Here is a 19,405-nt window from a genome sequence, read left to right as displayed (position 1 = left end):
ACAGCCTACCTGAGTACTGTTGTTGACATGTCCATCCCTTTATGACCACAGTGCATCATCTTCTGATGCTACTTCCACCAGGATAAGGTGCCATGCCATAAAGCTGGAATCATCTCAGACTGGTTTCTTGAACAATGAGTTCACTGGACTCAAATGGTCTCCACAGGTACCAGATCTCAACCCAATAGAACTTTTGGGATTTGGAGGAACAGGAGATTGGCATCACAGATGTTCAGCCGACAAATTTGCAGCAACTGACTATCAGGTCATTTTTGGAATGAAGGGATCCTAAGATACCTTCATCCCAAGTTTGGTGCTTGTACCACAAAATGCTTAATTGTTTTATTAACCGCTTCCACCAAAGCAGTAGATTCTGCAGAAAGCACTGGTGCTCGGGTATTTGTTGTGGATGTTTGACGGACCGTCATTCCCAACACCTCTGTGTCATCGCAGTCATTGTGCAGAACTCCTTTAATTGCTCCCATTGATTGGCGGCGTGCTCTCATTGGAAACAAGTCTGCTTCTGGATTCCATCCAGCCAGAGTCCTGTGCCCTACAGCAGCGGGCAAATCCATTCCAGTCAACTTCATTTCAGCTCAACTGCTAATCAGTTTTCATTGCACGCCAAAGGCTCATCGATTCTAGAAGTTTCTCTCACCTGTTGCCAAAGTGTAAAAAAAAAAAAAAAAGATGGAGGGGGAAGATTGAGTGCCGTGCTGTCGTTTAACTATGTAATTTTCAGTGACACGCTGCTGTGCTTTTCATCTCCTCGCCTGTCATAGCGGCGAAGCTGGAGGCGTCGTGCGAATTCAAGATGCCTTGTCCAAGCTGGCACCACCCTCTCGTGAGGCGGAGTCACCTGTGGTTATTTTGGTGCAACTTCAGAGAGTCGAGCTCAGCGCTGTCCTCTAGAGCTTTGTGAGCATCTGTGAGTCCTGCCGCCGAGCGGAGAGGAGGGATTGGATGGAGGAGGTGGAGGGAAAACCCAGGTGCCGTTTGAGTTTGCCCAGCGGTGCAATGTGATCCTTCAGCCAACCTTGCAGTCACCCTGCCAGCCATTCAGCCAACCAGCCGGCCTGATTTCCCCAGCCCTGGCACTGGCCTGCTGGCACCAGCAGCCCCCTCCCACGGCTGCAGCTGGCACCATCTCTGCGAGTTAGGCTCAGCTTCTGACGTTCGCTGCCGGCTTGGCAGACCTCGCCCAGATGGCCACCTTGTAGCAAAGCTGGCTTTGCACTTGCATCACTTTTGCATCATTCCATCAGTCGCTGAGCTGAGCGGGAGGAAGAGGGCTTCTCCTGGCAGGGTTGTCGCCTCTTTGTACGTGAGATGTGGGAGTGCTAAACGCCACTGCAGCTTTCACACCTCCTAATGATGATTTGTGCTGTTTGTGTTGCTGCTTGTCACCACAGCAGTGACAGTTCTCAGACTGGAAACCGGCAGCGAAAGAAAAATAGGTTTTCTCAGCACCCGCGGTTTATGCATGCACACCTGCACGCACACATAAAAGATCCCCATAGAAGCAACACTGCTTTTTAATTTAAATGTGAACAGACCCATTACGGCTCCATCCTTTATTCTCAAGATGACAGGATGGTGTCAAGGTGCCTCTTTGCTTCATATTTTATTTATCATCTAATTTAAATCATTCTGCATTTCCTATAATTTATGTCACCTTTACTTTGTAATCCCAGCAGAACAAAAGAACAAGGCTGTTCCTTTGCTAAACTTGTCAGTACTAAGGTGAATAATTTAATATACATTTTTTAAACTGCAAAATGGAGGAGAAGGAAGCCATCTCCTGAAATTTTCTTAATATCCTCAGATTTTGTCACCTCATCTGTCTGATGACTTCGCTAAAAAAATCTATTTTCCATCCTGTCCCTTTTTTTCCAGTCTAAAAGTATTTTTCCTACAAAACAGAAAATATTAAAATCACTAAGACTATGGTCACGTATTCAAAAATCCCTCCACGGCAACCTAAATGTAAGTTTATTTGAACAAATTTGGTAGGTAGTCGCGCAGCTGCATTTGTAATCGGGAGGTGTCAGTCGCATTTTAACATGCCGCATGGTGGCCACAGAGATTTTACAGTGACGGGATTATTTTTCTCAGAAAGTTGACATAAGTCAGTGTCCACCTGGGCACATATCAAGGTCGTGCGGTGGCAGTTCAGTGACAGACGGGCGATAGATGGGCGGATGACCGGCTGGTATCTAGTCTGACTGAATGAAATGTAAATGTCTGGACGGCAGCCGTTCATATCAAGTACCACCAGCCGCCCAGATTTAAAAAAGGCAGGCAATTCTGCCCACCTGATGGCCGGCCCGCCAAATACGGCCAAAAATATAAGGATGTTGGGGGAAAAATGTTTCTAGCCTCTTTGTGTGGCGAGTTATAGTTATTTAAAGAAATGTCTGCAATGCATAATTCTGGCACCAGGGAGAACAAAGCAAAATTAAAACCGGTGTAGGTAGCATATGTGCTCGGCCTGTCAGATCGGCTCGGGGCTGGCGCATAGATGACGTGTAAGATTGTGATTGGTCCGGACCATTAGACCACTGTCACGTGACACGGGGAATGACACTCTTCCGCCATAACAATGCATGGATTCATCCCGAGTAAACAACCGAGGAGGTCCAAACAAATACGCTAAGAATCACAAAAGGAGAAGGAATATTTGCAATCAGCCGCAAAAACCTTGACAACGAAATAATCCGATAGAGAGGAATCATCACAGGATAATGATCGTTATTTTAATAGAGAGAAATCAGGCTGGGAAGCATGAAGTTTGAGGTAAAGTGGGTGCTAGCGAGTAGCATGCTAGCTTGTTGTTGGTCGCACATTAAAAAAAATAGTTATTCGCACTTATTTTTTTCTAAATACATCCTGCCAATGTTGAACTGGTCGCACGGAGAGGATGAAGTCCCGCTAGAATATGGAGCTCACGTTCTGCTCCGTTACACAAACACTGAGGAGAGCAGACGTTAGTGAAGGAGCTGTCAATGAAAAATAATTAATAATAGCCCGAGCAGATCTTAACACTTTTTCATTTCTTTTTAAAAAAAATGAACTGTATTGTAAAAATCAGTTTCAGTACAGAAAAACGGCAAATTAGCCAACTTGTTTGTTACAGTTGTGTGACGTCATCACTAGTCGCCAGCCCCCGAGCCGATCTGACAGGCCGAGCACATCTTCTACCTACACCGGCATAACAAGAGATCAGGAAATGGACAGCATATCTTTGCAGATGCAGTTTGGTTCCGCGCCAGCCTCCCCGCTGTTAAGTTGTTATAAAAATGATCAGGTGTGACATCACAATTACTGAAATGTTGTTGACAAAAAGAAGGAAGATTGACGTGGAGTGCTGAGCTTTCTAGGGAAAATGGACAAAACCAAACAAAGCTACAGATAACAAGTGGACCATAGGCTATTTTGCTTTAATGTTACTGGTCCGGCCCACTTGAGATCAGACGGATTGAATGTGGCCCCTGAACCAAAATGAGTTTGATATCCCTGGCGTACATTCATGACCATGCCAGCGATTTTTAAAAAAAAGTTAGGCGGCGGCATGAAACATTGAAGATTATGCCAATACCTTCCCATTGCACCGTGGCAGTTGTATTTGTGACTGTGTCATAGAGGGTGTATTCAGACTGGAAACATTTGCTTCACTTAAAGTGAACCAGTATTCATTTTCCCCAATACATAGGAACAAATATTTGGTCTGAATACACCCAAGCAGACCCTGGTCCAGGATCAGGAACCGCTTTCTGACCCATCTGTCGCAGAACAGGCAGACGGCTGGTTCCAACTGCAGCAAGTTTATTAACATAGCTAAAAGTCTACAAATCTAAATCAGAGTCAGGCAGGCAAAAATCAACAACGAGCATGGGAGCATGAGAGAGTAACCAGAGTGTTCAGGGTCCAGGCAAGGGTCGGGGCAGGCAGACAGAGTCAGAGACAAAGCAGGATCAGGGAAACAAAAGATCAAATCCAGATGAAACGCTGCAGGCTTAGTGGCTCAAACAATACTTCGCACAGAGCAAGGTTCTGTGCAGTGCTTGAGCAACATGTGGTTGATTAGCAGACAAGAGTCAGCTGAGCAGCATCCTGGAACCTTGTGCTGGGACTGCTGGGAAATTAAGTGCAGTCAGTTCTCTGGAGACAGCTCCCGCCGGTGACCAGAAGGGGAGGCAGAGCTCTGACACCATCTTTTGAAAGTGGTCTCTGTTAGTTTTCAATCAGACTGAGCTTCGGTTCACTCCGTGATTTGTCAGTCTGAATACAATCCGTTCTCAGAGCGGAACAACTGGACCAAAATGGCCACCGTACGATACAGAATAAGTTATCCACATTGCTTCTCGTACTGTTTTACCAACAATCTATGTCACAGACACTTACCAGTGTACCTTCTTACTGGTCCTCTCCTCAGTAACCGTCTTAAAGAATGCCTTACCAAAGTAGCATAAACAGACGTTGATACAGATGTTCGAAAGTAGTCAGTAAAATATAAAGTTTGAACAAGTGAACATCTGACAAGAATTGTAAAGTACAAGTCTGATAGAAGAGTTTCAGCACAAATGAAAGGAAAGGTGTACAAGACTGTGGTGAGACCAGCCATGTTGTTTGGACTAGAAACAGTGGGACTGAAGAAAAGACAGGAAGCAGAGCTGGAGGTAGCAGAGATGAAGATGCTGAGGTTCTCTTTGGGAGTGACCAGGATGGATAGGATCAGGAATGAATACATCAGAGGGACAGCACATGTTAGAGGTTTTGGAGATAAAGTCAGAGAGGCCAGACTGAGATGCCAGTTCAAATTAGGAAAACAAAGATGTTCACGGATCTATTTGTCTGCAAGTCAAGGCATCAGATGGAGTGGAGCATTGTGGCCTGCCAATTGTAACTTGTTTTTGACAACTGCAAGTTTTTCTAACTGCTTTTTGTTTTGTCTGCTCCTGATTTACAATGATTTGAATAAAGAAATGCAATTTTAAGATCAGAAAAATGCCACACAAACGTGTTAAAAACAGCAAAAACACCATTTTCATTGGTCTAAATAAACCCTTCATCTGACATTTATTTTGGTAAAGTTTCTTAAAGTTTTTGTAAAGTTTTTTGTATCTCAACTGCACCCAGTGACCCTCCGAATTCACCATGGGATAAAAGAAGGAAGAAAATGTTCAGACACCTGAGCGTTTACCATGATCAGAATGCCTTGTGTCTCTGGAGTGGGTTCATTTCTTTTCAGTGGAACATTTTCTTCACACCGTGAAAGCTCCAACTTTCAGGACCATTTTGTCCTCTGCTGCAGTTATTACAGACTCCCGCCTGAAGTCTTCTGATGCTCGCCGTCTCTCAACACCCTGAAGAAGCCGCCGGCCGCAGCAGCCCATTTTTAGTTGTCTTCAAGATGCCTGATGAGATGTAAAGGCAGGCGGAGGGATTGATTGTCCCCTCTTGAGTGTGTAGGCCTTGATTGCAACGGCACTCAAGTGTTCCCCCCTCCCCCTCCTCCCTCAGCTTTTCTCTTGGCCTTCTCCGTCTGGCTCTCCTCGTTCTGCTTCTTCCCATGATTTCTTTCACCTACAAAGAGGGGGTGGGTGAGGAGAGTTCTGTCGGGGAGAGAAAGGAGGAAAGTTACTTACAAAGTCTTTGCTTGGTGTGATTTTCCCACACTGGAAAGTAGAGCAAGGTGAGGATGGAGCCGCCTGATGAAATCTGGGTGGCGGATGAATTTACAATCACAGCTAATGCTTTGCTGTGAGAGCAGTGGATCAATATTTCAAAAGCTTAGCTTGGATAAAGCTGCTAGTTTACTACTTTTCAGTTTCAGTGTGCACCCCTTGTTCTTGCTGTACATTAACACTTCTGGCTTCTGTGGACAAAAGAAGTAGCTAATTTTCTGCACTGTGACTCAATGGAAAGATGTTTAATTGGCAGATCATTCAAAGAGTCAACACAAATACCGACCAAGAGAAGACCTAATCTGCACATAAACAAGGTGGTATGACCTCCATTAACTTCTTCTTCATCTTGAATGGTTACGCCAAACTACACTAAATTCACTACAATTGTTAAGATCCAACAAGAGTCTGGGTCTTTCTAACATGACGAAAGTGTTTTAAATGTATTTTAATGTTAATCTGCCAATTTATTTTAATCATGCTGAGCAAGCAATGACTGGTGGGCGGATCAATCTGAGTATCGATAGTATCAATACCAAGATGAAGTATCAATACTAGAATGTTGAGATTGATACTTTCCTCGCAGTTTTTTTTAGTATGTACACTAAAGAAATTGAATTTAATTATAAAGTTCATGTCTAGCTGTCTGCAGTGTTGCCAGATTGGGGCAAAAACAGCCCAGCTTCAGTAAAAACCTGCTCAATTTGGACGGGAAACTGCCCAATCCAGCAACATTGTCTGTATAAACAGCACACCTCCTCACAGCTTGTCTTTCACCTTCTTTCTTCATCAGAGAGCGGAGAGTCATTAAAGAGCCACATTTGCACGCAACTGCAAGATTTCTTATTCTTTTGTTTATATTTTTAACTGCATTATAGTGTTCCTTTTGTTTACATTTTAGACTAGGGACTTTGATATTTTATTACTGCCTTTATCTATTTTTTATTACACATTTACTTATACTTATTTTTTCCTACTTTTTTATTTTGCACCAGTTACTGTTTTTCTTACTATAATGGTATTATGCCATTATTAATATACATGTATAATATATCATGTATGTTCAGTACACATTGTTGTGATTAGCTAATGAGCATTTTTATTTATCAAAAGTTTCTGTCCTGTGTTTTGTTATATACTTGATTAACAAGTATATAACTTGTGTATTTCCAAAATTATTCTGTAATGAAACATTTCAAGAAAAAGGTACCAGTATCGATGTCGATATCTGCAATACTAGCTCTGTAATTACTTGTATGGATACCGAAATTTCAGGTACCCCCCTCACACCCACTGTGAAGAAAAAAAATCTGCTAAGTGGAACAAAAAAAAATCAAAAATAACATAATAACAAGCTTCCTCATGCTTTCTGATGACGCAGACTCAACGACCATCTGCTATAACCTGTTGAGATGTGAGAAGACAAAAAAAAAAATAGAAACACAGGAACATCTAGACAAGGGTTGTGAAAATCCAGGGTACAGTCCAAACCAACATAAAGGAGAATCTGATTGCTCTTCTCATGATCTTTATGATATTTTTCTAATCTTTATCACACAATAATAAAAACTTCCTCAAACTTTATATGTATTTTTTCCCTCATCAAATGAGCAAGTTGTCAAATTGGGTCTCAGAAAGATGGAAGTACTGCTGAAAGCGACCGTCATATAGATGCAGCTCCTGCAGTGGATGGTAAATCTCAACCTACTGGGAGAGTCTCTGATCTCATGATCCCAGACATGGTGACGTGATCATCACTGTAAATGAAATGTAAAGGCAATGCTTCCACATAATGAAGGGGCTAAAAACAGTCGTTAAATATTTATGATATCAATATCCATCAGATACTTACATTTTCTCTATTGATTAAACAGGGCAAATATTCTAACAATTTCCAAAACTTTTTTACCAAAAAAAAAAATCAACTCCACTCTTATGGTACCAGACAAGGGCAGACATTCCACCTTCCTTCTATCCATAAATCACAAGTTACATTTCTTTCTGTTACCGTGGCAGCAAACTATTAAATGATTATGAGTTCTTGATAACAAGATTCAATAAAAATAACCTAAAGAGGATTTTGATCTCAAGGTATAAAAAAGGGATTTGATTGTGTTTAAATAAAAATAATAATAATAATAAGTGTTTGCCAACTTAATATTCATAAAATCAATTTGATTTGGAACTTTTATGTCAGAGTTATTTGGTTTCTGGTATTAGATTGTTTAATTTAGTTCTCTTTGTTTACTTACTGTAGTTTATTCTATTTTTTGGACAGAGGTGTGTTACCATCTCAAATAAGCCCAAAAGGGTTTCTGTAACACACCATCACTTGATTTTACTTTTGTATTTTAAATTTTCCTTGTATTTTCTTGTCCTTATTATGTGTGTAAATAAATAAATAAATCAAATCAAAAACTTTAGACAAAAGCTCCTCCCACACACACTGAGAGCATCCATTTTATGGACACATTTTTAAGCAAGCGTTCAGCATCATATTTAAGGTCTGTCCAAACAGAGGTGGAGTATTAGGCGATGGCGAGCCACGCCCTGAACAGGTCGGCAGTCTGCTGCAGAATGTTTTTCATTTCAGAAAGTAGAAATACCTGCAGTTGTCATTGAGCCCATTCACATAAACCCCAAAGTTCTAATTATTGTCTGACTTTTTTATTTCATTTTTTAATTAGTATAGTCGTTCCCACATTTGCTTTGTCCGCTATTAGTATTTGTAGCATACACCTGAGGGGTTGATAATAAATGAATAAAAGAATTCTCAGGATAATGCTGGGTTCACACCAGACGCGGAAGCGCTGCGAAGCGACGTAGAATGGAGTCTGCTTCCGTTCCGCGCCCTTGTTAACCTATGGTGTAGTTCACACCAGATGCGAAGCACCCCGGTTCACCGCGGCCAGCACGCACAGTACAGCAATTATTTCTGTGTCTGGTCTATTTTGCAGAGATGAAAATAAACACACAAACACATCACACAAGAAACAAACAGACTCACACAGGCACTGAAACACACACATACAGATCATCGTAGTGGGCCAACTACGGAGCGGGAGGGGGGGCTCTAAATAACCGGAACTGAGCAGAGGCGCCTGTCGACCGTTGCAGAAAAATAAGTGTACTAGCGGTTAATGCGCGGAATGTGCGCGGTGCTCGCTTTGCAGCGCTGCTGCATCTGGCGAGCTGAACAGGCGTTACATTTCCACTCTTAATCTCTATGAATAATGGATTACTACTTGGAATTGGATTTTTGTCTAGAATAATTATACAATAGAAGAATAGTATAGAAAAAAAAAACTTTGTTAATCCCACAGAGGGGAAGTTACCTTGTTACCATAGCTCTAAAAAGAATCAGATACATAATACTGTAAAAAAAAAAAAAAACACTAAAATACGCAAATGAACAAAATAAATATTGTCCAGTGTCGGTGGGATGTTGTAGAAATGTGTTCAATTTTAAGTAATATGACTATAATTATTCTAACAATTGTTATAGAAGAACCAAAAAGAATTTATTTTAAGAAAAAAATGACATGAAACATGTACTGTTATTTTTCACAATGCACAAATAAAAAGCAAGAAAAGTTCCTCTTCATGTTAAAAAAGTCACCAGGTTTTAGCACAACCCTTTTTTTAATTTTAATATTTAAAATAAATAAATACAGATTTTATCTGCCAGCGCAAAGTTTTTTTCTGTTCATAAAAATAGCGCAATAGAATGTTTTTTCCCAAAAGCAACTTTTTTTGACTTTTGGACCTACAGATTTGCATCAGTTCAATAAAAAAAAAAAAAAATCAAGTGTTTACTTTATAAATTACAGAAAAAGAAGATTTAATGCAACAGCAACTATCAGTTATAAAATGTAAATGTTTTTTTCCTGGACTCCCTTCGATAGCAGGATTTATTGAGCATTACTTCCTGAAATGCTCCTGCAGCATTTTTATGCTGATAAATTCCTGTAAATTGCATGTAATCAAAGACTTTTTGTTTTCATATTGGTTAAAAAAAGAATTAAAAAAAAACACATTTTTGACAATGTTAGAATCCTGGTAGTTAGCTGTCAAAGCAGAAACTCAAACATTTACCTCAAGCGGAGTGCAGCTTATTTTTATTTATCTCTCCTGCTAAGAGGATTGCACCCACAAGTTGAAATGTTTCCGTCTGCGCCTGTTTTTGTCTGTCAGCTGTGTTTCATGTGGGGAGAAAGCAGAGACAAAGGCAGTTGAGAGTTTCTGAGCCAGCGGTGACATTAAGTGCTCAGTATCTTCAAAGACCAGACCCTCCTTTGTAGTTTTTCTTTTTGTGTATAATTAATGGTGCCCCTCCTACGGGTTTTTCTTTTCTCTTTACCTCCTTTTTGGAGCTGGATTAGAATAGCAGATTAAGGAGGCACCTTAATTTTCAATTTACATTCTGTGGACTTCAAAATGCAGCCGCTTACAAGATTTCTCCTGCTGGGAGTCGTTGTGGAGGCTCTGAGAGGGCGGGGGGACGGTTGTAGCTGTGGTCATGTGATGACAGGAACTGGACAGAATACTCTGTCAGTCAGAAAGTTAAAATGTAGCAACATACAAAAGAATTTGATCTAAAAATGACTTCTTTTCATGGATGTGCAGAGTTCTGACTCCAGTAGCATCTACATCCACCACGTCATCCTTTGTGGTTGAGGCATCTCAGGCTTTGATGTGCGGCTGCAGAAGGACTCGTGCTGCACTTTCACTCATTCAATGCTAATGCAGAGAGAACTCCTGTGCTGGAAATGGAGAGTGCTGAACAATCAGGAAAGTGAAGAGAATGGGCTTGCATGTGAAAGTGATGGTGAAAGAATGAATGATAGATTTGCTGCAGAAGATGAGCTACAATACACAAAATTACTCATTCTTTCAAAGCCTCAATTAAAACTCCTCACCTGATTTTTTAAATATTTTCCTTTAGACTTCAGCAAAGGTTCAAGCTGTGGCGACCCCAAAAATGGGATAAGCCGAAAGGCGAAGAAGAAGAAGATGTCATAAATAACAATTATCCCCAACTTTTTTCAGGCAATGAACTGGATTAAATTAGACAATATTTTCACCTAATGGTCCGAATGGGGCAGTAGTTGGCATTTTTAAGCTTTTGGTTTCTGAAAATCTATTTTCAAAATAAAATGCTACTACAAGAAAACTATTTTTAAAAAGTCCAAAAATATCAGTTTTTTTTTTACCACAGATGATGAAGATTCAATGAAACAAAGCAGATTTGTAGAAGTTATTTCTGATTTGAAAAAATTCCATAAAAGAAACATTACATGATTTTTTTCCCCCCCACAGAATGCCATTTTAACACTCAAACTAGGTTCTGATTATCTTTTAGGGCAAAAGGATTGATCTATTTTGTCCTTACATAAATTCTCATTCATTTAGTGTTATTTTTCAACACAGAGGAACATTTTCTGTGCTGAGGTTTCTAAAGGGATGACTACATAATTCAGTCTTGTTGTAGGAAAATACTCAAATGTCCCAAAGTTCCACAAATCAGCAACTTTATTTGATTGAATCTTCATTCTCCGTACAATGTTTGCAGCTGGTTTAAACTTTGTGATGAAGATTGAGTGGGTTTGAAAGACGGATGGATACATGTGACTGATCTTTTACCAAATTACCTAAAATAAATATCAGTGCCAAACCAATTTGTCCAGACCAGCATCATTTTCTGCTGATACCCCAAGAAGGCCTTAAACCACAAATGTAAAAATGTGTAGAATTGTTGCTACAGAGGTGGGTATGAGGCTTTGATAATACCTTGAGATGAGTAGGTAGGAGTAGGTCTTTTGCCAAATCTATGTGGGGACAGAATATGATGACTCGCTCACATCAAAGACAATTCTAAGACTTGTTTTCACAGCTCTTGACAAGCCAGAGACACAAAACTGGACGAAAATGTGTAAATGGCAGACAATTTTCACTTCACTAAAAGGTTTTGCATGAATGTTGATGGAGATGTTGACAAAACTATTGTGGAAAGACGTGCATACATGTTAGCAATGTTGCTTGTGCTCCAACCTGTAACGGTTCCTTTATATTGATTATTGATTGATTTCATAAAGATGACCACGTTTAGAAAAGTTTCAGAGAGTTTAAGATGTTTGCAATGACTCTTGGGATTATTCTGGCAGTATATTTGCCACTTTGTGGGCATGCTCCTGATTTACAGCTCACCCTACAACTCATGCTAGGGCAGTGAAAACCTTTGAGTAATGTCACAGCCTAGTGAGCTAAATGTGGTGAATTGCTAATGCCTTTAGGAGAAAGTTTTTGGTAAGTTCTAAACCTTTGGTAAATGTTGTTAAAAGGATAACAGCAGAAAAGTTTCACTTTGAAAGAAAATACAGCGCCTTGCGAAAGTATTCGCCCCCCTTGAACTTTTCAACCTTTTGCCACATTTCAGGCTTCAAACATTCATTCATTCAGTTATCTTCTTGTCCGCTTCTTCCCTTTCGGGGTCGCGGGGGACCTAGTAGCCTAACCCGGCTACTGATGGGTGAAGGCGGGGTTCACCCTGGACAGGTCGCCAGCTTGTCACAGGGCAGGCTTCAAACATAAAGATATCAAAGTGTCATTTTTTTGTGAAGAATCAACAACAAGTGGGACACAATCATGAAGTGGAACGAAATTTATTGGATATTTCAAACTTTTAACAAATACAAACAAAAAAATTGGGCGTGCAAAAATGTCAACCCAAACTGATAAATCATTGAGCTGTTATTTCACTGTACCTTGACTCCTTCAATTTAAATGAAGGTTCATCGTTTAAAAACCACACCTCCAAACCAACTCCTGGATGAGTGTACTTTCAGCTGATCAAACAAACTCTGCATGCAGCTCAGAACAAATCCACACTTTCTTTGATTAGCTGCAAATATCAATGAGTGTAATCTGTTCCAACTCTGAGCAGGGCCGCCGTGTTCTTGGAGCCTTAGAGATGATGAAATGTCTTCATCACTTGTATCAGCTTGAGGTTTTTTTTATTTCCAGTTCTGGGAGGATGAACCCTCTGTTGAACATTCTGATAACAGTTATGCTGGAACCTAAACCCATTTAGACGTTTTGCAGCTGGTTGCGAGTAATCTAATCGTCTCTGTTGGCATTAATTTCTCAGCTGCAGCCCGGCTGTGGTCTGATGTATCTCCAGACATGATCACTCACTTCCCAAAACAACTTAAACACATCCGGAATATTAGTGTATCCAAGCCGATTAAGTTGCATGTCAATTGCTTCACATGGGCAACATCTTAACAAACCCTAGACTAAATTTGATTTCATAACTCTTAAGGGACGTGGTTTATCTCCCAGTGTTGTGGGAAGCAGTCAAGAACTCGGTGACTGGAAGCAGGATTCCAGAGGAAAAGGGACAACAAATCAGAAGATTAAAAAACTCAAATCTTTAGAGTGGATGATTGAACTCACTTGAAAGCATTGGGACCATAAGGGTTATTTGTTTTAGCATGTAGTCCATGGAAGCATTTGTGACTCAAAAATAAAAATAAAAGCCAATACTAGAAATATTATTTCATTTTCAAAATGTACCTGCATCATTTGTGTCTTAAATGAAATTAAAAAGCAATGATCAAAACTGCTTTTTCATTTTCTTCTTCAACTCCTCTCATTCTGTAACTTAATTAAAATGATAAAGAAAATGGCATTTGACATTTCATTTTCAAAAAGTTCTTTGGTAAATTTGTACCAAAATTCAATCAGAAAAATCAAATTTGAACATTAACATGGATTAACAGAAATGCTTTTTCCTTTTCAAAATGTACCTGAATTATTTGTCTCTTGAATAAAATGAAAAAGCAATCCTCAGAATTATTTTTCATTTTCTTCTTCAACTCCGCTCATTCTGTGACAGAATCAAAGTGACAAAGCCAATTGACATTGCTTTTTCGTGTTCACATTCTGCCGCGCAATAACTGTCTCAAAACTCTATAGGAGGTCTGGAACGTCCCAAGGGCGCGCGATGATGATGTCAGAGCTCCTCCTCCGCTGCTTCTGTCCAGTGTTATACAGTGAAAACCGACCGCACAGCTGATCTCTCCACGTGTGATTCTCAAACCCTGAATAAAATCAAGATAATTAAAAAAAAAAAAAAAGTTCCAAGGTGGGATTTGAACTGGTTGCTTTTATGTGATGGGCTGCAGTGCTAACCACTGCACCACTAAGCTTCTCACACCTAGGACAAGTTTTGAAATGACCCTGTTCCATTGATCCATACTTTTGCGGTAAACCACCTTACGTGATAAGTCATATGTTCTTCCGGCACTCACCAAGAGCGGACGCTTTTCTCTGAGCTCCCTTATCTATCTCTCAACAAGGCTCTTTGTCTCGTCTCCCCAGTCTTTCTGTGACTACTCTCAGTTTTTTTCACTTTCAAGAAACATGGATCTGATCTGCTGGGCTGCGAATGCGGTTGACCAAACTTTCTCCACCATGCGAGGTGGGAAAGCGGATCCCACCTGCCCAGGGGGCACGTCTGAGGCTGGATATGTGAATGATCTTTGGGGCAAATGGAGAATTTTCTGCCTGTCGCAACTCTCTCTGGAAGATGTTGAAGATGTTTACATCATTGGATTACTGGTCTCCGGCTTTCTGCTGATTGGAACTGGTGGAACCTGGATGTACCGGAATGTGGCGAAGTGGCTCTCAGACAAAGGCGGACTGGAAGTGCTTTGCGCTGGGACACAGAGAGACGTACAGACTCAGACTGAGAAAATGAGTGGACTGAAGGCCAAGATCGATGCTCTGTCTGCCCACGTGTATCGCATCGAAGTCTCCCTCAGAAGGCTGGAAACCATCATGGAGCGAGTGTCGGCTTGACTTGGAGGGAATCAAGAAAATTGACCAGATCTGTTCATTTCTCCACCATAACACAGCACCTGGACTTCAGCAGGCAGACAGAAACTGTGTCTGTCAGCGAGTAAACCATAGACTGTATATAAGAATTACTGGACAGAGCAAGCCCCCCTNCCAAGATCGATGCTCTGTCTGCCCGCGTGTATCGCATCGAAGTCTCCCATGGAAGGCTGGAAACCATCATGGAGCGAGTGTCGGCTCGACTTGGAGGGAATCAAGAAAATTGACCAGATCTGTGAAATTCTCCGCCATAACGCAGCACCTGGACTTCAGCAGGCAGACAGAAACTGTGTCTGTCTGCGAGAAAACAAACATCTCTAATCAGGAACCCCCCCCAAAACAACTCCGCAGAAGGTGTGAGAAACTGAGCCCGTCGTCATGGTAATCTGCATTCCTCCCCTGCCATGACCTTCACCACGAATTCAACGCCTTGGTGACTCTCTCTTCTCTCAGGCCCCCCCTCGACTGTGCCTTAGAGCGCTGTGCATCTGCGCATGGCTGCCACCTAGCTGGACGTGTGGGAGTCAGTTTGTGGACCTTTTTGTCTTGTGAAATAAATGTGCTTCAATGTTGATGTATTTTTGCTTGTACTTTTAACTCATGCCGCCCTACTGCGACAGGGGCTGAAGATACTTGATTTTTGACATCCTTCCTTTCCTGTACCCTCATGTGTCTTTTTTCGGGCGATAAAGCGCTGTCGAGAACGGCTGCTGCCCACCACCTAATTTCCCCCAGGGTGTGTCCCAAAGGGATTAATAAAGCTATGTCTAAATGTCTAATTGTCTAGAAACGATGAAGGAGATTAATTCATTAATTATAATTGAGCTTTTGGCCTTTTCCTCAGTTTTGAATATTATATATATTTTTTATTTTGTACAACTTCTGCCTTCACACCAGCTGCTGGTTCTTCTACATGAGAAGAGGAAGAGTACAGAGGATCTACTGCAATCATCCCTCCAGTGCAGCGTTAGCTTAAAAGTACATATTATCTTAACATAGGAAGTCTTTTTGAATGTTTTTACTTGAAAGGGAATTCAAAGTTTGCTTGGTGGGAGGAGTTATGCAGACATACCTGCTTATATCCCTGCAATAATTTTCCCATACAATTAAAACTTTTCACATTTTTATTACAGGCTTCCCCCAACCTTTTTTAAATTTATTTTTTGGTTACAGTGTATCTAATTATTTTTTTCACTATTGTGTTACAGTTCCTGTCAGGATTGTTCTGCTGGGAAAGAGAGAAGACGAGAGGTCAAAACTGTCTAACTTTATCATTGGAGACAAAGCTTTTCATTCACAAGCATCAAACAAACACTGTGTGACAACATCTGGAGAATGGAGAGGAAAATCTGTCTTAGTTGTTAAAACTCCAGACATGTTTGAGATGAGCAATCAGATGGTGAGAAGAGAGATGAGCAGATGCAGGAGTCTGAGCTTCCCTGGACCAAATGTTCTCCTGCTGTTAGTGAAACCATCTGACTTCACTCAAGAAGATGCAGAAAAACTGACCTTCATCCTGAGTTTGTTTGGTCAGAATAGTTTCAAACACTCCATGATTGTCCTCACACACAAAGATAAACAAACCAATGTTCTAAATCAGCTGCTGCAGAAATGTGGAGGAAGACAATACAACATGTTTGAGGAAAATCATGGATTATTGATGGAGAACATTGAAAAGATGATGAAGGAAAACAAAGAATCCTTCTTCACCTTCACTGAAGAGACCAGAGGACCACAGTGTAAACAGATCAAACCAGATTTAAACCTGGTTCTGTGTGGGAGGAGAGGGGCAGAGAAGACTTCAGCAGCCAAGAAGATTCTAGGTCTGTCAGAGCTGCAGTCAGTCAGCTCACAGCAGAGTGTTAGAAACCAGGCAGAGGTTAGTGGACGTTGGGTTTCTGTGGTGGAGCTGCCCGCATTGTCTGAAAAACCCCAGAAGGAAGTGATGCAGGAATCCTTCAGGAGCATCTCTCTTTGTGACCCTGAGGGCGTCCACGCCTTCATCCTGGTTCTTCCTGTGGATCCTCTCACTGATGAAGACAAGGGAGAACTGCAGATCATCGAGAAGACATTTGGCTCTCAGGTCAAAGACTTCACCAGGATCCTGTTCACTGTGGATTCAGATCCCAAAGATCCAAATAATGCTCACTTTGCAGAAAAAGATGAAGACATCCAGAAGTTCTGTCAGAGCTTTGGAGGAAGATACAACATTCTGAACATCAGGAACAAACAGCAGATCTCAGAGCTGCTGGAGAAGATTCAGGTGGAGAAGAGTTATTCAGTAGAAACATTTGTACAGGTACAGATGGAAAAAAACATTGAACTGGAGGAGGAAGTGAGGCAACTAAAAGCAACCAGTAAGTAGTTATTATTTTTCTCTTTTTTCCATTTATCCCATTAAGGAACTAACCAACAATCTGAGAACAGACAATGTTCAATGTTCTGAAGAACCTGCATCCACTCAGTGATTAATAAGAATAGTGGATGCAAGTTTCTTCTACTAAAAAAATAGAGACATTTAATGTTTAGCCCAATTTTGATTGGGATCTTGTTTTATAAATTTTAATAATTTGGCAAACAAAATATAAAGAATTCCCCAACAAAAACAATATATAAACACTCCAATAAAGTAAAAAAAAAAAAAAAATGAATGAAAATAAATTACACCAGTTATCATGAAAACACACACACAGCCTAGGTTACTCACAGTACTGACACCTTGAAAGAAAAAAAAACATACAAACAAAAAAAAAAAACGCTGCAGGCCTGTTGTTGCTCTTGCAAAATGTTGAGTGCGTTGCAGCAATCCAGAAAGATCCAATGGCTGAGAAAAGACGACAACTCCACTCCGACGTGTGCAGATGTGCATGCTGCCTCCACTTCCGACTCCCGCTCAGTCTTCTCAATCCGGACAAAAGCTGGTTTGAGGCTTGGCTAACCTTCTTCTGTACTCACAAGTCCACGCTACTTTTCTGAACTCCCCATTTAGAATTCACCACTCAGTGGTCAAGCGTTTTGTTCAAAAATTCAGGAATCCAGTCCTTCGTTCTTCCAACTAAATCCAGAGGGAAAACTCAACATGTCTCCTCTCAAACTTTCTCATTGTTTCCCACTATCTCACGTGTCAGGAACCAATCACAATTGACTATTTAGAGCAGACATGGGCAAACTCCGGCCTGTGGGCCAGATCCAGCCCGCCCCCAAATTTGGTACGGCCCGCTGAACAATATCAGAAAGGCATGATATTTTTCCATCTGACCACACAGATAAAGACACACATAAAACGTGTTTTTATTCTCTCTTCTCCCTACCTGAAACCCCAAAAATCTCTGGTAAATAGGATAGAATATTGTGTTTTCTTTCTACATCTCAGTTCACCTTCCGTGTCTCGCTGATTCTTTCAGAGCAATTGTGCTGCTGCGTTTTTTTTTTTTTTTTTTTCAAACAGCACACCCTGTTCTGTGTCCTGATTGGCTGTAGACCTTGTCAATCATCTCCTTTGCCGTGTCTCCATGCATGCAGATCTGCTGATTCTGGTGTTTATTCTATGTCAAAACTCCACGCAGAACTAATACAGTACATCTCCACACACTGTTCTGAGGATCCTGAGCTCTTTCTGCTCCTGCTCGCTTATATTTCATCCTCTGACAAGCAGAAAAAGTCCTTACGCGAGAGTGACTGTCTACATCCGCATGCATGAGAGGGCCCTTCGCGCACGAGTGATGCGTCCGTATGGCGTTTAATATAGGTCAAAACTCCAAGTAGAAAGGAGACATCTCCACGCAAACTTTCCTTGGGGGCAATTCAGGCCAGCGCTTTCTGCTCCTGCGGGCACGTGTTAAAACTGAGCAGCTGCGGGATTTTATCAAACAGAACAAACTGTGAGATGTGTGACGAGCTGCAGCCTCCAGAGTCTCAGGGACTCTGATGGAGGAGCAGTGGGTTTAGAATCGAGTCGTTCGGGCTGTTGCCCGGCGCCGTAATAAATAAAATAAAATTGAAACTGAGCGCTACGGTTTTCAATTACACCAGCAAATTAGCGCCCACTGCAGCTTTACGCACTCATGTCAACTGAGAAGGAGCCAAAAGGTGTGTGAAGAGAAGGGGAGGGGTGGGGGTATCATTTCAACTGTGGTTCTCTCCCAAATGAAGTGGACGGATCGGGGAGGAGACGGAATCTACTATATAAATTATTTTAAGTCATTCATGCCGTGACATTATGCAACACACATTTTAAATAATAAATGTGTTGAGATGAGAATTGGTTTAATTGATGCCTTTGGCGGTAAAGTTTTCCAAAACACCAGAACGATTGTCAAAAAAGGTCAAAAGCATCTGGTACCAAATTAGAAAAAACTAGAACATTTAAAAGAGACGAAGAGGAGAAACAAGACAAAGAGAAATACATCTTCTCATAACAATGGACAGGAGAGGAAAGGCTGTCGATTATGTTTTTGAAATTTTATTTTTTTTCCAGAATAATTTCTATGAGGTCCAAAGAGAGACATTTGATCACTTCTTATTTCATAAACAGTGTTTTTTTTATTTGATAAAAGGATTATGAATGAATGAAACTTTATTTATACCATATCTATCGATAAATATAAATACTTTAAAGAAACACATTAGATACATCAGATCTCAATATGAAGATGGATATCTATACGAATAACGACAGGGCAGTGTCTTATGAACAAAAGGATGCCAAGTCTTTAAATGGAAATAAAAGTTTTCAGGGGCTGCACGGTGGCGCAGTGGTTAGCGCTCTTGCCTCACAGCGAGAAGGCCCCGGTTCGACTCCCGGCTGGGACCTTTCTGTG

General features: G+C 41.0%; 1 protein-coding gene across 1 annotated transcript in view; it reads left to right on the top strand.

Moving 5' to 3' along the window:
* Positions 1-15,640: 15,640 nt before the first annotated feature.
* LOC118599989 (GTPase IMAP family member 8-like) overlaps positions 15,641-19,405 on the top strand; it is a 15,656-nt gene continuing 11,891 nt past the window's right edge. The window contains exon 1 of the mRNA XM_036216496.1: positions 15,641-16,942. Coding sequence (XP_036072389.1) covers positions 15,961-16,942 — 982 coding nt within the window. The 5' untranslated portion in view covers positions 15,641-15,960. The remainder of the gene's footprint in view (positions 16,943-19,405) is intronic.

This window comes from Oryzias melastigma, linkage group LG17 (assembly GCF_002922805.2).
Source record: "Oryzias melastigma strain HK-1 linkage group LG17, ASM292280v2, whole genome shotgun sequence".
In the NCBI taxonomy this organism is placed as follows: Eukaryota; Metazoa; Chordata; class Actinopteri; order Beloniformes; family Adrianichthyidae; genus Oryzias; species Oryzias melastigma.
This window is presented reverse-complemented; position numbering and strand designations above follow the sequence as displayed.